General features: G+C 38.8%; 1 protein-coding gene across 2 annotated transcripts in view; it reads left to right on the forward strand.

Annotated features, from left to right (window-relative positions):
• MCF2L (MCF.2 cell line derived transforming sequence like) overlaps window positions 1-18,702 on the forward strand; it is a 116,053-nt gene that overhangs the window by 79,548 nt on the left and 17,803 nt on the right. For both annotated transcript variants that reach the window (XM_026044291.1, XM_026044292.1), the window contains exons 4-16: window positions 1,305-1,395; window positions 7,831-7,950; window positions 8,786-8,902; window positions 9,404-9,553; window positions 10,211-10,335; window positions 12,247-12,361; window positions 13,341-13,460; window positions 14,340-14,531; window positions 14,740-14,931; window positions 15,674-15,833; window positions 15,981-16,051; window positions 17,116-17,192; window positions 18,295-18,361. In XM_026044291.1, the coding sequence (XP_025900076.1) occupies window positions 1,305-1,395; window positions 7,831-7,950; window positions 8,786-8,902; window positions 9,404-9,553; window positions 10,211-10,335; window positions 12,247-12,361; window positions 13,341-13,460; window positions 14,340-14,531; window positions 14,740-14,931; window positions 15,674-15,833; window positions 15,981-16,051; window positions 17,116-17,192; window positions 18,295-18,361 (1,597 nt within the window). The remainder of the gene's footprint in view (window positions 1-1,304; window positions 1,396-7,830; window positions 7,951-8,785; window positions 8,903-9,403; window positions 9,554-10,210; window positions 10,336-12,246; window positions 12,362-13,340; window positions 13,461-14,339; window positions 14,532-14,739; window positions 14,932-15,673; window positions 15,834-15,980; window positions 16,052-17,115; window positions 17,193-18,294; window positions 18,362-18,702) is intronic.

Below are 18,702 nucleotides of genomic sequence, written 5' to 3' on the forward strand. Positions count from 1 at the left end.
CTGAATATTTTTCATTCCTCTTAAATATTTGAGGAATTTACAATGCGTAAAGGAGAGGGAGTTATGGTAAAATTTCTCATTTTGAAGCATAGCTTGATATGCTACTCCTGGATACCAGTCATCTTTCTCCTCTTTCATATCCTGTTATTACTTYGTTATCAGTGTAATCTTACTCTAAATCAAAGCTTTTGTTTTCGTACAACTCAGTCTTGCCTAAGGAATCCCGACATTCCGTTGTGTTGATTTTTATTTCAAGTCTGGTGATAGCAAACCAATGCATAACATTTCCTTGCACGTTGCACAGCACAGAGCTGCAGTCCATTTCTTTTCCTCGCTATTGACTGCAGCGAGAGCACAGCACACATCTCGGTATTTCCCGTGGACCAAGTCTACAGGAAAACACCAACTTCACGTGTCCCTGTCACTGTCACTTTGCCGGCGATGGGCTGGGCGGCCCCACTGCTGGCATTACACAACCGGCTCGACACGAAACCACGGAGCGGGAGCAGATCTCCCTGCTCGTGCTCCCCAGCACACGCAGCTGAACGCAGCAGAAAAAAGGAGGTCATCTTCCCGCAAGGATTTCGGGGGGTGATCGTTCTCACAGATGTTTTCATTTCAGAGAAGCGCGTCTTGCCTCCTTTGTCTTGGCTGTGACTTGGAGGTTTTAAATGCCCCGGGGATGTTTTGTTTTGGTAAATGTGAACGTGTACCTGAGGAGGAATTTGCAGCCGGGAAGGATGTGAGAATTGCAGATGCGCAGATCAGCAGCATGGAATGATCAAATGGATTTAYGTTTTTAAGGAGTTTTAGACATTAGCAGGGGAGGAAACAATCCAAAAAGGAAGGCTAAAAGCAGGTGCAGAAGGAAAATTACTTTGTTTTTACCAGGATTTATACTGTTGAAAACACAATGGAAGGTGGATAATATCAGCATCAAAACTGTAAAGAATCAGTGGGGTTTTATTTTCTTATCTCTGCACAATAAATGTAAAAACCCTGCCTTTTTGTGGATAAGAACATTGCATGATTTGAATATGGTTTGAAGCTCTGTGGAATATATTTGGGATTGCCGCATCTTTCTAATGYGAGTGGAATATGTTCATGTAAACATCCTGAATAAAGAAGAGCCTACACAAAAGGTCAAGCTACTTTTTTTCCTCTTCAAATGCTTTTTTTTTTTGAATGAGAGAACTACAACAGTTTTACCTATATATTAACTAAAATTTCTCTTTTTCTCTTTTTTTTCTTTTTTGTTTATTTGTTTTCCCTTCCCTCCCACTCTTTTTTTCCTCCACTCTTAGTTTACCAGATGCTGGAATTGGATTTATTCTTGTCATAGATCGCAGACAGGACAAATGGACCTCTGTGAAAGCTTCTATCCTGCGGATAGCGGTGAGTACCAATTTGTATTAAATACTTGAAAGGATCTTTTCATACCAAACCTTTCTTCTATAAATAAAAATATAGAAAACGCTTTTCTCCAACAATATATTAGGTGATATATTGCCCTCAACAGTATCTATTAGATTTTCTTGGGGGGGTCACAGCCACCTGAGATCCAGCATGATGTGTCTACAAAATGCTTCTCTTGCTGAGACCATCACCCCAGGAAGGCCCTGGGAATGTGTGAATGTGTGCACCATGCCCCTCATCCAGGTGGGATCTGCTCTTRCCCTGGCAGCCTCTCAAAGCTTGGGAAACGCTTTTCACTATTGACGTTGGCTTTCCTTTTTAAAAAGATTTGGTGGTTTGGGGTCCTGTCTTGAGAGCAGTTTGTACTGGAAGSAACAGACTTGGTTATCATCTGTGTTGTGAATAGCGTACCCATGGAACTGACTCCTAAACCTGGTAAAACTCTTGTGTTTGAAAACAAAGGTTGTCTTTAACCAAGAAAATATTACGTACCTATTATCAGTTTCAGCAGACACTGCTAAATTCAGTCTCCTCTTTAATTACTGTTTTTAAGAGTAAAAGTAAAATTGTTAAAGAWTTGCTTCCTTCCTGGCCCATAAAAGCAGGAAGAAGAGATTCATATTTTCCCAAGGCGTGCTTTGAGCTATTTTGTTCAAGCTGTGGTGTTTTTTTCTTTTCTCTCACTATCCTGGTTTGAATTAATAGTACTTAYAATCTTTCCAGCAAGTGCTGAACAACAGAGTTGTAAGAAGCTTTTCCTTAATTTTTCATCCCTGTAGATTTCATTTCTGTAAAGTTRAATGAAAATTGTGAATGTCATTTTACTGTAGCCCTATTTTAATCCAAGAACTGTTTCTGTCGTATGTTAAAATCCATTTATTTAGAGGTACTACATTACTGTCTCTRTAGGACTTTTCCTGAATGAACATATAATGATAATAAGATATTCCCAATACACTTCCATGGTGTWTTTTGAAAGTTAACATTTAAAAATATAAAGAAATTATACCAAAAGCTGATTTTTGAAGTTCATTTGGAAATGAAGAAGTGCAGGATTGAAAAGGTTTCACTAGTGGAAACCAAGAGCATTATTATTTGGACTGCTGAAAGACATTTCTATGGAATCTGGGAATCTTTCAAAAYGCAGTGCTGTATTTTCTATTCAACAACATATAATCATTTTGTAGGTGACAGTGCATTTATTTACGTACTTGGTGARCCTTTGGAGGGCAATGACAAATATGTTGAGCACCTGCTTGTGTTGGTGCTTGGAGCCATAGTATTAATGCATTTAGAAACTCTTAACTCTGGTGTGTGTTATTTTGCCTAGAAGCACAATATATAGAACCCTGCTATCTAGTTCCTATGATAACATAGGAAAATGTAGTGATAGCTTACATGGGTAAATTGTACTGATTGTGGGGATGTCTGGAGTCTCTACCTAGACAAATATATCAAGTCTTAAATGGAGAGAGCACTGAAGGTTGCAGTGCKGGTGTTGGGGGTGTGGGATTTTTTTGTTTTGTTTTTCTTGCCTTGTTTTCTTGAGGGCTTTATTTAAAAGAGAAAAAGTGCTTCCTAGCTGAAGTATCTGTTMGAGGTGTCATCTTTCTTGTATTTATGTTTCTTGCCCTGACCTTGCTGGGCYTTGGCTTTCTGATGCTGCCAGGGCAGCACATGACAGTACTGCTGGTGGACTCCAAGCAGGAATCGCAGCAGGCCTGAGTACCTGAAAATGCTTCTCTTGTACCAGCAAAGGAAACAGTGAGAAATCCTTGGCTACTGTAATATTTGCTGGAAGGGAACTCTAGAGGTATCTATTTTTAAAAGTGTCCATCACTAGATAGACAAAGATTTGAAATGGCTCAAGGATAAGTAGATGCTTAAGTTGCTTGCTCTTCTAAACAGTCAGATTTTGTGATTTTTTCTTTTGTTATTGATCAAGTACCTAAGTGTCATTTGAACTGTCTGTAATGAACTTCGTGTCTGAAAGTGAGATATATTTAACAGCTTTGTATTGCTTGACTGTATGGCTATATGTGAGGGTATTACTCTCGTGTTATTTGAGAAGAGTTTTGACTTTTAGGYCATCTGCACTAGTTTCTGCAACAGCTCTCCTGCAGACTTTTTCAGTGGTCTGTAATCACCCTGAGAATTGGGGATTTCAGGACATCACCCTGAAATCAGAGATGCCAGTGCAAGGTGCTCTGGCTGGAGCACTGCCCAGTGCTAGCAACTCGAMTGGAGCATCTGTCCAACAGCAATATTCTGACAACTATAGGAAATATATTTGTGAGCAGCTGTTAACTCATACTGTCTTGTTTTCTTCCTTTTTCAAGACTGTTTGCATATAAACATTATTTGGTAAACATTATTTACCAGATCTAAGTTCTTCAATGCACACTGCAGGAGCAAGGCGCTGTACTAATCAGCATGCCCTRGAGTTTCATACTGCTCTGTTCAGTTTCAGCGTGATTTCATTAAAAGGAGAACTAAAGCAGGTTTAATTGCAATGTGTGTGTTTGCCCACATCTTTGGGCAAAGGCTGAAGTACAAGCTCACCCTTTTAGCAGCACAAAAATCTGCTCTCAGCATTGTGAAGAGTTTCACTCATAGCCATCACAGCCTCATGTTGAAAGTCCAGAGGAAATAAACTTTGTTGTTTTGGTGCTTAGGGAATAGCATATATGTGGGCAACTGATCTTTAGGAAGCAGTTGGCAGAGAGGCCCTTCAGGTCAAGAGGAAGCTTTCTCCATTTGAGAAACTTTGCAGCCTTTTCTAGAAGTGACAAGACTTGGGTTGCATTTAGCTGCCTGTGGGAGTTTGCTTCAGGATTTGCCACCTTTGAGAACGCTTTGAGTGCCACCTTCATGCCTTCTGTTTGGGACTGCGTTGTCCAAAGAGGGGCTGCATTTTCCTTCACTCTTCATGAACCAACACGCAGCCTTCGGTGCAGCAGCGGCCTAGGCCGTGAAGTGCGTTGAAGCCTAGGGCCAAGGCATTAAGTGGGCAGGAGGAGGAGGYGAGAAGCCAATGAAGTGATTGGAGTGTTAATGCCAGCCTAAAACGTGCAGGAGCCAGGTAGGACCGGTTCTGTGCCATCTGGAAACTTATCATTGGCTTTACATCCAAGCTGAGAAACTGAGTTACAGGAATCCAAGCCTGGAGGTCTTTGGCCTTTTTTTGTAGAGAGAGAGGTTACTTTGTGAGTTAATGATGGAGTGGAAAAATGTGTTTAGTAATCAGTGCTCYATGGTCATAAGAAGTGCTATTTTATGTTTTTGTATAGTTATGTATATTTTCATGTTTTCTGCTATTGCATGGTTTTCTGCTAGCCCGGTTTCTAGCCAGCTTTTTGCATCATGTTTTGAAACTGGAGTGACTTCTCKTCTTGAAGGAGGAGGTGGTAGGGAGAAGTCTTTCAAGGCCTAGACGTTTTTGTTATCAGAGGCATTTTTGTCATTGTTCAAAGCAATATCAATTTTCTAGCTGTTGTGAATAAATAATTTTTTAAATTAAAAATTGAAATGTTATGTAGAAACGCTGTATGATTTTTCTCCGACAGTTTGGATGTTTTGAGAATGTTATGGTCAGGCATTTTCAGTTTTATTGGTTATAGTCATTTGTTTTCTCTCTTATTACATTCTTTTTAATGCATCCATATGGCTGCAGACTGTAGAATTATGTTTGAGTCAACTTGTCTGCTCTTTAATGGCTAGATAAATTTCCAGAATTTATTAGTCACAATAAATTTTGTAAGTTGTTATTCAAAAAAGGAAACTAAACTGAGAAAGCTTCTAGAGTGTCATCTATTGAATTCTTGAGTATGAGAGTGTGTTAAAAGGTCTTAATTTCCCATTMAATATCTCTCCTAAAGGTACTCAGTTTGAAGAGTAATGAAGAGGTGACATTGTCAGTTAAAAATGATACCAAGAATGTGACTGTATTTAATTCCCAGTGTCTTTTGCATAGGCATCCAATTAGTTACAGTACAATATTTGGGGCAAGATGCTGGTGATCAATCAGTATTAATTAGGCAAATAAGGAAAGATGCTTTTGGAAGAAAAAAAAAATCAGACCCTTCAGGAACGATCAGTAACTCCACTTAAACAGTCCTTGAAGGTAGTTTGACACTATTAAATTTTCATRAATACTTATTTTTACTCTTAACATTTGGCACAGTGTTACTGAGAAGTCCTTGTCACGTCTGCTCAGTACCCAGTGGCTTCAAACAGGCTGCTGGACTGGCTTGGAGGATGGCTGGGCCGGTTGTTCTGACTCCTTCAGTGCAAAGTTGGCTGGTTGACGGAGTTCARACACACTCATGAGTGCCTCTTGCATCCTGTCATTGGCTCTGCAAGTCACCAGAGCTTTAGGAAGATGTACAAATTGGGAAAATATTACTATATTTTGACAGTGAGGGTGTGAACTCAGATAAAATGGGATGGCAGTGGTTCAGTATTGTGTACCCTGAAAATCCACCCTTGATGGTTATTTGACAAATGTTGATTTGCAGGATTGACTCCTAGCTGTGCCAGGCAGGGTAGGTGTTGGTTTTTAAAACTCTTTTTAAAGAAAACAAAGGGAAAGCATACAAGACAGACGCTAGTAGAGATGAGAACAAAGTAATCAAGAATTTCACAGGATCACAGATTTTTTTGAGCTTTTGAATTGAATTTGAGCTTTTGCAGGAGATACCAAGTCCCTGACAAGTCTTGAATGGGACTTAGTCTGAACAGCAGAAGCCTGTAGTGATCCCAGCCACACTGTTTTGGACAGAGTGGTTGCTTTAAATTTTACTTAGAGGAATTTGAGCAAGAGAACTAAGAGCTCAATCATACTGTCCACATTGCTGTTACAGGCACAAAATAAACTGGCACAAGTCTATATGAATAGGCTACATAAACATCTTTTTTTTAAAAAAATATATTTTATCCATTCTTGCAGAGTTCGTTAAATTGCCATTGACTTTGTTCCAGTAATTTAGAATAAATGTTAAAAGTCCTTCTCAGGATTTTCCTGAGAACTTTTCCTTCTCAGTCCAGTCAATACATTTCTAAAGCATTTTTTTTTGCCCGTGTTTGGTAACTGTGGGATAATCAGGCCTCACGCTGTAGCAAGACAAAGTATTTAGTTTGCACAGAAAGACTATTTGTAGTACAAAGATGGAGAGCAGCAATTTGGGTATTTTATTTCCCCCCCTCCTCCCCGTAGCTGTCTAATGTGTCCCTTTGGGACCGAATCCTTGGGCTTTCTAAAAAATTTAGACATCAGTGATKTGGAGGCTGAGTGTAAAGCTGAGCTCTTTAAGGTGAGTTAATCAGTCTGACATCTCACTTGCACCCCGATTACCTGGGGAACCACAGTATAATCAGGGAAGCTTTCTGGACAGCAAACAAACTACGTCTCTGGTTAAAAGAGAATGTCAAATCTCTAGTGCTTTGCATTTCTGTTATATCCCTCTCCAACTGTCCAGATATTAAGAGCTTCACTAGGTATGGAGAAAAGCAGACTATTCCTTTAGTCAGTGCTTCAGTTCTCTTTTAGTAATCCAGCTATGTGGCATAATTTCAAACAGTGTCATGCAGAAAATTGCATGCTTGATCATTATAATAATCACTTCTTTAGGGAGCTTTTTCTTCAATCCTCCCCTGCAGTGGAAATACTGAATAGGAGARAAGACTTGTATGATTTCAAGATTACTAACTATCAACCTCTGCYGTGGCAGATGTTTGCATACTTGGTATTTGAGTCAATTTAATGTGGCTTTCTTTGCTTCTACTTTGTTGGTTTCATACCCTCTCACTTGTGGAAATGGAAAAGAYCTATTGGATGTGTTGGAAGAGAATGATGAGGGATATCCTTAATTTGATGAGGTTTATTTTGTTTTTTGGGGGGGGACTTTGATTTTTGTCTGAAAAATTCAACCTTATTTCTCTTACATTGCTGTGTGAGAAACTCAGCCAGGATGCTGATAGTTCATGTATTATCGTGTACACTATTAGGGTTATAGGGTCATTGGTAAGACAAATGTATGCACAAATAAGAAATTTGCTGCTACGCACTCAGATGGCAAGGGAGATTTGTCTTGGTACCCTCTACAGAGAAGACAGGGTGAGTATGAAAGCAGAGCTGCTAGAAAMAGTCCTCAGCCACCTCTGTCCCTTAGTGTCTTTGGCTGTGATGTAACCTTAAGGGTGATCCTTACAGCGCTGAAAAATTTGATACCAGGAAAATAGATCCGTGTTCCCAAAGCCGAGCCCGTTTCTCTCTGACCAAAGTGTTCAGGACAAGCCTCRGGCACCCACTTTCCCTTGCCACGTTGCTCTGGTTTGACAGAGGCTTCTCGTGGTGTGAAGAGGCCTCCGGCAACCATGGCACCAAAAGGCTCAGAGTGTCCCCCTGTCTTGCAGGCCTCTTTCCCGGGAAACCTGCAGCTGGTCCTTGTGCTGCGTCCCACGGGATTCTTTCATCGAGCGCTCTCGGACATCGCTTTCAAGTTCAACAAGGATGAGTTTAAAATGAAAGTGCCTGTAAGTAGGTCTTCTGTTTTCGCTTGATCATCAGGAATCTATGACAGCATTTAGTCTAGCTGACGTGAGAGGTGTTGGAAAAAAAGGTGCTGAAAGGCAGCTTCAGCAGTAACTCAGGATGGTTTTATTCTTGGGAGTGTTTTGGCTTTTATTTTGAGGGGCATTTTGTTTTTGACAGTTGCATCTGCCAAAGAAAACTGCTAAAAATGTTATTAATGGAGTGAACCTACTAWAGGTACCTGATATTAGATTGCCAATAAACCTGCAGTTTATACCTTTAAGTGCATAGCATTTATATTTAAGCCAGAGTTGCTAAAGATGATAATGTGTACAGGTAGGGTGAGTTGTTTTTGCTGGTTTTGTTTGTTGCTTTGTTTTTAACTTAATCGGATGCCAATTTCAAAGGTGAAGGTGAGTCTTAAAGATACTTTGCTTTTATCCCCTTTTTTCTGCTTTTGGGGAATCCCTTCATGCAGAATTTGTGGAAATACTACCATGCTCTAGCACAGGCTCAGAACTGTGAGGAAAAGCAGCAAGTAATGAATGAAGTGATGCTGCTCTGCCAGAAGATAACTGTATGGTTTAGAGAATAAAATAAAAATGTGCTGTTAAGCCTAATGCGCATGCTCATATTTACAGTTATTTAAATGTCCATTACCTTGAGTTGAAACAACTTCTAAGTTTGCTTTTGCTGGAATTGCTCCAAGGAAACAATTCCATCACATGCTTTTGTGTTAAATAGAAATTACCCCATCAGACACTGAAGGGTTTAGCTTAAAATCCCTCCTGCGGGCCCTACCGCCACTGATGGTGTTCCCTTTCCTTGCTGTTGCAGATCATAATGCTGGGCTCGGTATCAGAACTGCAGGGTTATATTGATAAAACACAATTAACAGAAGAACTTGGTGGCACCCTGGATTACTGCCATAACAGATGGCTGTCCTGTCGCACTGTAAGTCTTAGTTATTGTGTCAGCTTAATGGGCCCTTCTGTTTTATACGCTGTCATTTATAAAACAGATTCCAGTTGATGCAAGTTGACTTACTCTGAGTGAGAAGATGTTCCCAATGGTACTTAGTCATCTTAGAGAAATAATATGAGTAATAACTTGGGAGTGGTTTTCTTGGGGCTTGGAGCAAAGGAGCTACAGTATATTGTTGTGCTGAGGTTTATTGGCTTTTGCTCGAAGAAAGAAAAAACTCAAGTTGTAAAATAACTCCAGATTATAAAAATATGAGGAAGAAATACCTGATACAAGACTAGGGGAGAAAAAAAATACAATTAAGGAATTCATGGTGATGGCTCCTTTTGCTTACAAAATGAAGCTTTGACCGTTTTTCAGTCTCTTAGTCCAGCTGTGCGGGTTTGCTATGAGTTGCATCTTGTGTGTGTGTATGTGTGTGTGTTTAGACCTTGAAATATTTTAATGGTTTTTTTTTTTTAATTCCAAAAGGCTATAGAAAGTTTTGCCCAAATGGTTAAGCAAACAGCTCAGATTCTTCAGTCCTTTGGGACTGAGTTGGCTGAAACAGAACTGCCAAATGATGTGCAATCAACCAGCTCCCTTCTTGCAGCGCACGCAGAGAAGAAGGACAAAATGAAGGTATGTAACTTGCATAGAGATACTTTTTTGGTTAAGGTGTGTTTTAAACTAAGATTAACAGCATTAATAGAAAATTTGCAGAGTATTTGAAGTTAATGTATGATGATAAAGTCAGACTCTGTAATGCTATTAAAGTTGTTTGGCTTGGTTTCAAGTTAAGAAAATCTTTATTGCATTCAAAAGAGATGTTTTCTAAGGTTAAGTGCACTTAAATAAAATGCATAATGACTCATATCAAAATAGAAGTTCCTATAAGTTGTGTTCAATTTGATAGTTTTTGATTGYAACAATAAATTTGATTGTATTTGCATGCATATAAAGAATACCATCTTTTGAGGAATGGACAAATGTTCTTTCAAATCACCTTAAATAGAAGCAATTTCCTATTTTCAAATATGTTTTAGATGTACAATATTGTAGCTTAGTGAGAAACTATAAAGCTATCTATTGTGACTATTCAAGCTCAGTGTAATACAGTCCAGAGGTAGAAATAAGCATATAAAAAGCTGACCTTTAGTGTTTAGTCTCTTGTCACTGCTTTTAATCAAACTGCACTTACTCAACTACCACTTTCTTTTTCTGTTTTGATGCTTTATGAAGTCTTAAAAAAAAAAAAAGAGACTATTTCTGTGATCACTTCTCGGTTTTGCTTTATAGGAGGATATAAGGTTAGCTGTAGAACAGGGAGATGATATCCTTGGAAGTATTACAAAACCAGTTACTGAGAACCCTGAATACAAACTGAATCAAGATCAACTAGACAATCAAACAACCGTGAAAAGGTGAGAGGTGTAAAATAGTTAACGTGATGCTGTTCTGGCTTTCTGACCCATGTCTGACTCTAGTACTTAATTCTGTGTGCATGCTTAGCAAAGGAGGAAGCATTACAGAGCCAGCATAAAAAAAGGGCTTTCAGAAACCACACTTTTGTTATGAGATCTGTATTGAGCAAAGTAATCTCTTGRTCATCTGAAATTAAGGGAATAGGAGAAACAATATGAATTTCAGTATTGACTTTCAGTATTGACAGACAGGGTKTTTTTTTGTTTTCCTTTTTTGCTTTTTTTATTTTGTTTTGTTTTTGTCATACTTGAACTATGTAGTTGAACTTTTGTTTTTGTCATACTTGAACTATGTAGTTGAACAGAAGATTTTGTCTTTGTATGACCAAAGCACAGTCCAAACAAATCTCCCTGCTAGGAAGGCAGAGAGAAAAAGATAGCAATTATATATCTCTTTTGAATAGTTTGTCTGCTGTGTCTTTCAGGAGATTTAAGTGTTTTCTATACATTCCATACTTGAGGCAGCTGTTCTCAGAAGAAGATTTTGTGCCTGGGCAGTTGAGAAATAGTAAATTATTTTGGCGGTCTCCGGAGTCAACAATTAATTTTGCACTATTTCCTCAGAGAAGGTGTTGGAGCAGGAGCTTGTTCCTCCTCTGAGTAAACCTGAAGGAGCTTCTAATGTTGTGTAGCTCATAGCTTTCAAAGGGCTGTTGGAGAGTTCTCTGCTCTTCAARTATGTACACAGCAACGTGCATGTGCCTATGGAAGGTAATAGGTGCTGTGCCTCACCACCACATCCTCCAAAGCACTGCCAGCCTTCAAGGTTTCTATCCTCATAACAGATGTAACTCTGAGCAAGGCTATCAACGCATAGCTCACTTCCCCWAGGCAGTATTCTGCATTGTTGTTTTTGTCTGTCATTCCATGTTTCTGTCACTTGGACTGACTTTTTTCCTAAAATAACTGTCCACTCCAATGAACAGAGCTTGGCAGGAGCCGCTCTTTTTGTCAGTGTTGATATTGCCCATCTGAAGGGCAGCTGGAGGGGTGTTCAATTATGCAAATTTTTTTAGTTTATATAACATCTGAAGAAAGTTGGAACTAGCTGTGTATATGTGTGCATTTTTTTCTAATTGGCTCAGTCTGTGAATTCAGCATTCATATCTGTGACATTAAAAATGAAAATTCATGAAAATTCTGACCTACAGCTTTCCCTCAGTATMGCCTAAGCACACAGCAAAGCACAGTGTAGAGCTAAGTCCATAGGACAGCGTGATGTCAAACACAATATACCAATAGATGAGTTGAAAAGTAAAGCCTTAAGGTGTTGGGCCAAAATCACGAATTAAGTGAATACTGCTGTATAGCCATCTAGGATATAAAGGAGCCAGTCTGCTCTGAAGAGCTGAAACAATGACCCTGAGTGTTTTATGGGCCTTTCTCCAAGGAGAGTAACAGAAGGGCAGCTGGCTCGTCACAGCAGGACATGTTCTTGCCCTCTGTTTTTTTCTTCTTATAGCCCAGGGCTTTGGTTCCTGAGTCCTGGCCAGTATTTGCACATTTTCTTCATATTTGCTAGCCCCAAGTCCCCATGTCCCAGGTCAGAACTGAGAAATAGCTCTGCACAGCAGCTCGCCTCGAGTCAGCRCTTGCCAGTTTTTCAGAACTGAATGTTTGTGTTGGGTTTCAGTTTAACAGCAAATATTATTCCAGGATACAATTCTGTGCAGTATAAAAAGAACAAAATATATCCTATTAAAAATATGTCCTCTAAAAAGGAAAAATAGTCTTATATCCAGTTCATTGCTTGCTGGAGAAATACTGTTTTGGGGAGGCCTTCTGTTCACTGTGGAGGTTGTATTGTCCCTTGAAGGTTGCATCCATCACTCTTCCAGTATTTCGTTTTAGGCTTCTGGCTCAATTGCAGGAAACGGAGACTGCCTTTGATCAGTTTTGGACTAAGCATCAGCAAAAACTCGAGCAGTGCCTGCACCTCCGGCATTTCGAGCACAACTTTAGAGAGGTGAGAGCTTCTTGGTGGCAGTCAATATTTGGTAACGTAGAAATGATTCAGAAGCAAATACATCCCCTGTTTTTTGTAGCTTGTGTGTTCATGAAAAGTTTCTCTGACTTTTTTTTTCCTTGATTGTGTCCTTACTTGACATCCTGCTATCTTTACTCCCTTGAGTACTTCTTCATAGGCATGATGGCTTCCCTTCTGCAATGGAATGGTGTCTTTTATTTTCATTTTTTCCCCAGACTCAGCATTGTATAGGAACTCACTCCTTTGAACCCCTTTTTCCACTACACAAGCACAGTGTGTTGGCTGCAAAGCTTTTGTCTTGCTGGTAGCCCCTTTATGGAACCAAGCCTTACTTGAACTTTCTGGCTGATTTACTTGATAAAACTTCATAAAACGGCCTCCAACAATGTGGGTGGGAAGCTAATGTCAGAAGTTGGGTGGAGGCTGAACTGAAAACTGGACAGCCAGTTTCTGATCTCATGTTAGTTTAACTCAAATACTTGATGGCATCTACAGTTAGTTTATACTAGTGTAGCTGATTTCAGGATCTGGCCCCATGGAAAAAACAGTTGAAAACCTTTTGCCAGTGTGTATGTCTGTTTCTGTCCTGTCTCTATCAGTGGTATGGTGGAGATCTCTTCCTTGTATTTGGCCATTTGTTTATAGTAATGCCACTTTATGTTACTGCCAGCTGATAAAAGCAAGACCGTATTTGTTCCTTGAGCATTGTTGTTCTTGGATTTGTTTTTTTTTTTCCAGTAGCAGAAAACAAGACTAATTTTGTGTCTGTTTTTCTGTGTTTGTTTTCATTTTGGATTTGGGTTACAGGTAGACTGACAAAAACAAATTTGTCTCCATGTTCCACTAGTTCTGTGCTGYGGGTGACCTGACCGAAAACATTGGTTATCGGCTGCCTAAGTGATGAGCCTCCAGAGAGGTGAAATCATCCTCATTGATGCATTGCTGTATCTTGTTTCAGGTTAAAGCAGCTTTGGATATTGTGTCCGAGAGACTGTCTGCTTTCACAGATGTAGGAAACAGCTGCTCACATGTGGAGCACATTTTGAAAGATCTTGCCAWCTTTGAAGAAAAATCATGTGTAAGAATCCTGTAACTTTTCCTTATTTCAAATGTAATAACGTGGGTGTTTGGGGAGGGACAATATTTGGATACAAACTAGAGCCCATATCCAGAGCTTAGCTGACGACAGGTTGGAGTCAGTGTCTCCAGTAAGGAGAAAACAGAATTTGGAATAAAACAAATAGCAGGAGTAACCCTGGTCTAGGACACCCCTCAATAAAGMGTCAAGCAACCAGTCCTAAAGTTTGATTCCTTCAGTTCATGGAAGAATCACATAATGTGTCTACAGTAGCCGAGGTCTGGATTTTATGATCAAGAGCTTCATCCATTCCTGCTGAAACTACCAGAAGGCTGAGTATTCAGTGTATATATATTATGCTAAAACATGACCAACATAAACAAATACTCTCAGCAGTGCAGGAGTGAAACCTTATTTTCRTATTATGACCTGTGAGTGAGCTTGTGAGGCTGAGGTGAGTATTCCTTGGTTTGCGTTCAGTTTGCGGACRATACCCATCAAGTTTCTTGCAAACACCCACAGCATCTCTGACAAGTCACTTGTTTGCTGTTGAAGAACTAAGGCACAGAAAGACTAATAGCAGTTCCCTCAGGGGGCCATACAATTAAACTCATTAATGTTCTGAAGCTAATCTCATAGAATAAAGGTGGAGACGTAAATGTTTGTATGCATTTGGAAAGACAGGAAAACAGATTTATTAAATAAGATGACTGTTAAGTAGGGATATGTATATTTTGTCTTGGTTTTTTTTGTTTTGTTTTTATTCCATAGCATGTCTGTTTTGCTGTGTAAAAAATAGATGGTAATTTTTTATTTATTTTCTTTTAACTGAAGTTGATGCAGGAATAAATGTACTTAAATCAATGCTTTATTTCTTAGGAAACTATAGCAAAGGCCAGAATGCTAGCCTCAGAGGGAGACCGCTTTATTCAAAGCAATCACTATGCTGTGGACTCCATTCTTCCAAAATGCAGTGAGCTTCATCATCTCTGTGATGCTTTTACTGCAGAGACAGAACAGAAGAGGAATCTTCTGAACAAATCTCTAGAACTGCATGGCTTGTTAGAAAAGGTGAATTTGATGTTGAACAGTTCTGTTTCCTATCTTACTTTTAAAACCTCAGTCAACCAATTGTGATAAAAACAGATAGAAATATCTGGTTGTTCTGTGACTTTTCTCCCTGTGTAGCTGAATACTTGATAGTAGAAGTGTGAAGYGTTTTAGACCTCTTAATGATAACATTAGTGTATACTAAGCCTGTTCTTTTCTCTCTTTCCAGTCTATGAAGTGGTGTGATGAAGGAATTTATCTGCTGGCTTCACAGCCTGTAGATAAGTGTCAGTCTCAGGATGGTGCAGAATCAGCATTACAGGAGATCGAGAAGTTTCTGGATACTGGTGCAGGCAATAAAATCAGAGAGCTGAATAAAATCTACAGGGAGTATGCACACATCCTCAATGAGGACCTGAAGGTACTAGAAGTATTTTATGTGTGTATCCATCTATCASTTCCTTTTAAATTGCTGTCTTGTATGGCCAGTGATAAAGCTAATCCTGCTAGGTAACTATTCTAATCATCAGCTCAGTCATCTAGTCATTACAGCTGTGAACTGGAAAACCAACACGTTTCCCTACCTTAGCTGCCAGTCTTGTCGTATCTTCAGGTAGAGATCAAGGGCTTCAGAACCTTTTAAAAATGACTTCAACTTTTCAGGTAGTAGATTTAATTTTAAAAAATCCCACTATATATATATATATATATATATATATATATATATATATATATATGAGAGAGAGAGTTATATAAAATGAGTCCATAAAATACCTACCTATGTAGGAAATATGACTGTCTCTACTATTTGAGTGACTTGTAAAAAAAGGCAGTTGTAAAGTAGAACTTGAAAATACGTTTCTTGATCGATCCCTTCTTGTAACAAATATGCCAGACACTTTCAAAAAAACTTTTCCCTACCTTCTTATCAGTAATATAAGCCTCAGCCCTGTTCGTCTCTCTAAAGATAGCTGTAGTGTTTTGTGATGTCCCTTTTTTGAAAAAGGTACTAAAACCTGTAAATTATGCCTTGCTAGACTAGGATGATTTTTTATATGTAGTGTCAAGGCAATCACTATTAAAAATCTGTATTCTGCAAATGACAGTGTAGCTTGTTGAAAAGTCTCTAACAGTRACTTTTTCTAATTCTGTGGCAACTGTAGGAGCATGTGCAAAAGGTATTTCAGAAGCAGGAAAGCATGGAGGAAATGTTCCAGAAGAGACAAGTAAGCCTTAAGAAATTGGCAGCTAAGCAGACACGTCCCGTTCAGCCAGTTGCACCAAGACCTGAAGCCTTTGTAAAATCTCCCTGCACTTCTCCAGGTAAGTATCTATAGGAGTCTTTAAAAAACTTATTGTGCAATGCTGAGGACCTCGAAGAAACTTTCAGCTGTAATTTTTGGTGGTACAAACATCAGCGTCAGATTTGCTCAAGTTCTAACTGCCATTGGATTTTGCTTTGTGTATTAGGTCCTCAAAGAGAGCATGTCTCCAGCTCAGAAAGCAACGTACTTCGGAGGCTAAACTACAAAAGGACAAAGGTAAYTTTCATGTGTGTGTTTTTTCTTCATGTTTTTCATGCACATACTGCCACAAAAAGTTGTAACACTATGGAATATTAAAGAACCTGAAGAATGAAGCAATTCAACAAAAAGTGACAGTATTGCCCCATCAAAGCAACTCTGGTGAGGCAGTTATATGGCTTACACAGTGGCTACTTTGTTGCTCAGTGATATATGAGGGAAGGCCAAGTAAATAATTGCCTATATTAGGAAAAACATGAAGGGTAGCAAAACATATAGTCTGTGAACAGGAAACATTTATTATTTGCCAGTAGTAATTGGCTACATTTAAAACTGGCAAGAGTRAAGAGGTAGTTGTCGTTGGCTCAAAGATGGCTTCATCTAATCTAATGGTTTGCCATTCCCAAGTGGGGAAGGTCTTCCTGCCCTGCYGTGAGCAAGGAAAGCAACCTGATGGCAGCAGTAGAAACAGTTTCCCAGTGASTCTGAGAGTTGAATTAGCACAGCAAAGGTTGGTCAAGAGCCAAGAACTGATGCAAAGAGTTAGGCAGGATCACATGACCAGTAGTGGCAAGGGTTGAGGGRGGAAAAAAAGAAAAATAATAAAAGGGCTTTGGTTTTGGGGGGACTGGAAGCACAACCTTGCTGCTTCAACAAGTGTGATGAGCTCATCTGCTTACAGTACAAGTTGCAAGAGTGAACTTCCGTGTCCAGGTAGGCCTTTAGCAGAAAGGGGCCACATAGTACTTCGTTCTTTTAGGTTAGAAAACATACTGAGGGCAAACTTTGAGGTTATGCTGATACTCTGACATTGTCCTTTTTGGAAAGGGAGCTTAAGCTATGTTTTTTCAAAGCTGGCCCTTCCTGGAGAGTAGCTAGGTCTTCTTGTGTGCCTCATGACCTGCAAGTTGACTTTGAGTCTTTTGCTACKTTCTTGCAAATTGCATTTATCTCTAACAGCGTACAGTGAAAATGCGTGCAAGTAGAGAAGATGAAAAGTTTCATTTTTACATTTTCCCCTGCTTTCTGTGATGCTGTTTTTTTCTTCCTTGTTTGTGTTCACCCTGTTTCCTTTTTTTAAGAGTGAAATGACTGAACTCCATCAAAACAGGGGAGGATCTACAATGGATGATGAAGAAAACCTAGCTGTATTAAGGCAGTAAGTATATCTTGGCAAAAAAAAAAAAAAAAAAAATCTTTCTCTGATTTGCTTCCAGGAAAGACTGGAAGGATTTGATAAGATGAATATCCTTCTCTGAATTAAGCTTCCGTATTTTTGGAATATGTTCTGTACACACAGAAAGATATTTTAGTCTATTTCAGTCTGTAGCTTTACTTGTGYTTTCTATAATAACAGATTCTGGCTTTATTACACCTAGGTGATGCTATAGCAGGGTAATTACATGTGTTCATTTCAGAAACATCAAAGCCTCATTTAAACTTTTGGAGGTTTTGGTCTCCATACTTGAAAGGACTTCAGTATTTTATTTAAATCTTTTTAGTCTCCGTTTCAGTAAATCTTAAGAAAAATCTTTTCCAGATAGAAAGCCAACTGTGTCCCTTGTATTGTAAAAATAACTTGGTACTGCCTGCAACTGATACAGCAGAGCTTGCTTCTGTACCTGAAAACTGAGGCTTTGTTAGCTTTTCATGAGTTCAGAAGAGGCAAAAAAAGGAGGAAGAAAARCTTTGTATACCTAAATATGCCCTAAATACCTGAATGACTAGTGATACTCCTGTGATACTTGTAAACATGACARAAACAGTTTTTACATGGTGTATGATGATAAAAGTTCCCTGTTTCCATTTAGTTCCTGCAACACTTAAAATACTAAGCTTAGCTTTTTTCCCTTTCAGACAYTTTTATTCAACTTCAAGATGTTTCAAAGATGAATACCTGTCGACCAGGATATATAAACTGATGACAGAKATATATATACACACACACCTTATATATAATGATATATATATAATGATATATATCATTGTATATATTATATACATATAATGATATATTATATATAATATATATCATATATATAATGTATCATTATGTATATATAATGTGTGTGTATATATATTTCTGTTTCATATATGTATGTCATATATGTGTRAAACATTTGTAAAACTTCACATTTTCCATTAATGGGGAATTAGTCCATTCTTGTTTGAAATAAGATGCACACGGACAAAGTTAACATTGCCTCACTAATTTGTGTGAGTGAAATAGGCCTTCCTTAATTATCATTCTTTGCGTACAGGCATGTGATTAATGAACTTATTGAAACCGAACGGGCATATGTGGAAGAACTGCTCTGTGTTCTTGAGGTAAGGATTAAGTTTCACTGTGTCTGTTGGTGAATCTGTTCACCTCCTCCGTTTCATGGTTGTTCGTATATCTTTCCTTATCACTGTAATGTCTTAGTTGGTCCTAGCAAGCAATGTGCTTATGACATCTCTCCTCTCTATTTGTATTTTCATGGAATTAGGAATAGGCATTTTTGTGTTTCTATAAATATTCATGCATCTAGCATCTTATATTAGAAAGCACAAATGGGACAGCCTACTTACTTAGGTAGAAGGTAGCAAGATTTGTATTTGCCCTTAATTCCTCTATAAATTGATTCTACAGTCTTGCATTAGCCTCTTCCTCCCACCCTCCTCAAAAA

Source organism: Nothoprocta perdicaria, unplaced genomic scaffold (genome assembly GCF_003342845.1).
Source record: "Nothoprocta perdicaria isolate Ctin4 unplaced genomic scaffold, notPer1 scaffold_358, whole genome shotgun sequence".
NCBI classification, from domain to species: domain Eukaryota; kingdom Metazoa; phylum Chordata; class Aves; order Tinamiformes; family Tinamidae; genus Nothoprocta; species Nothoprocta perdicaria.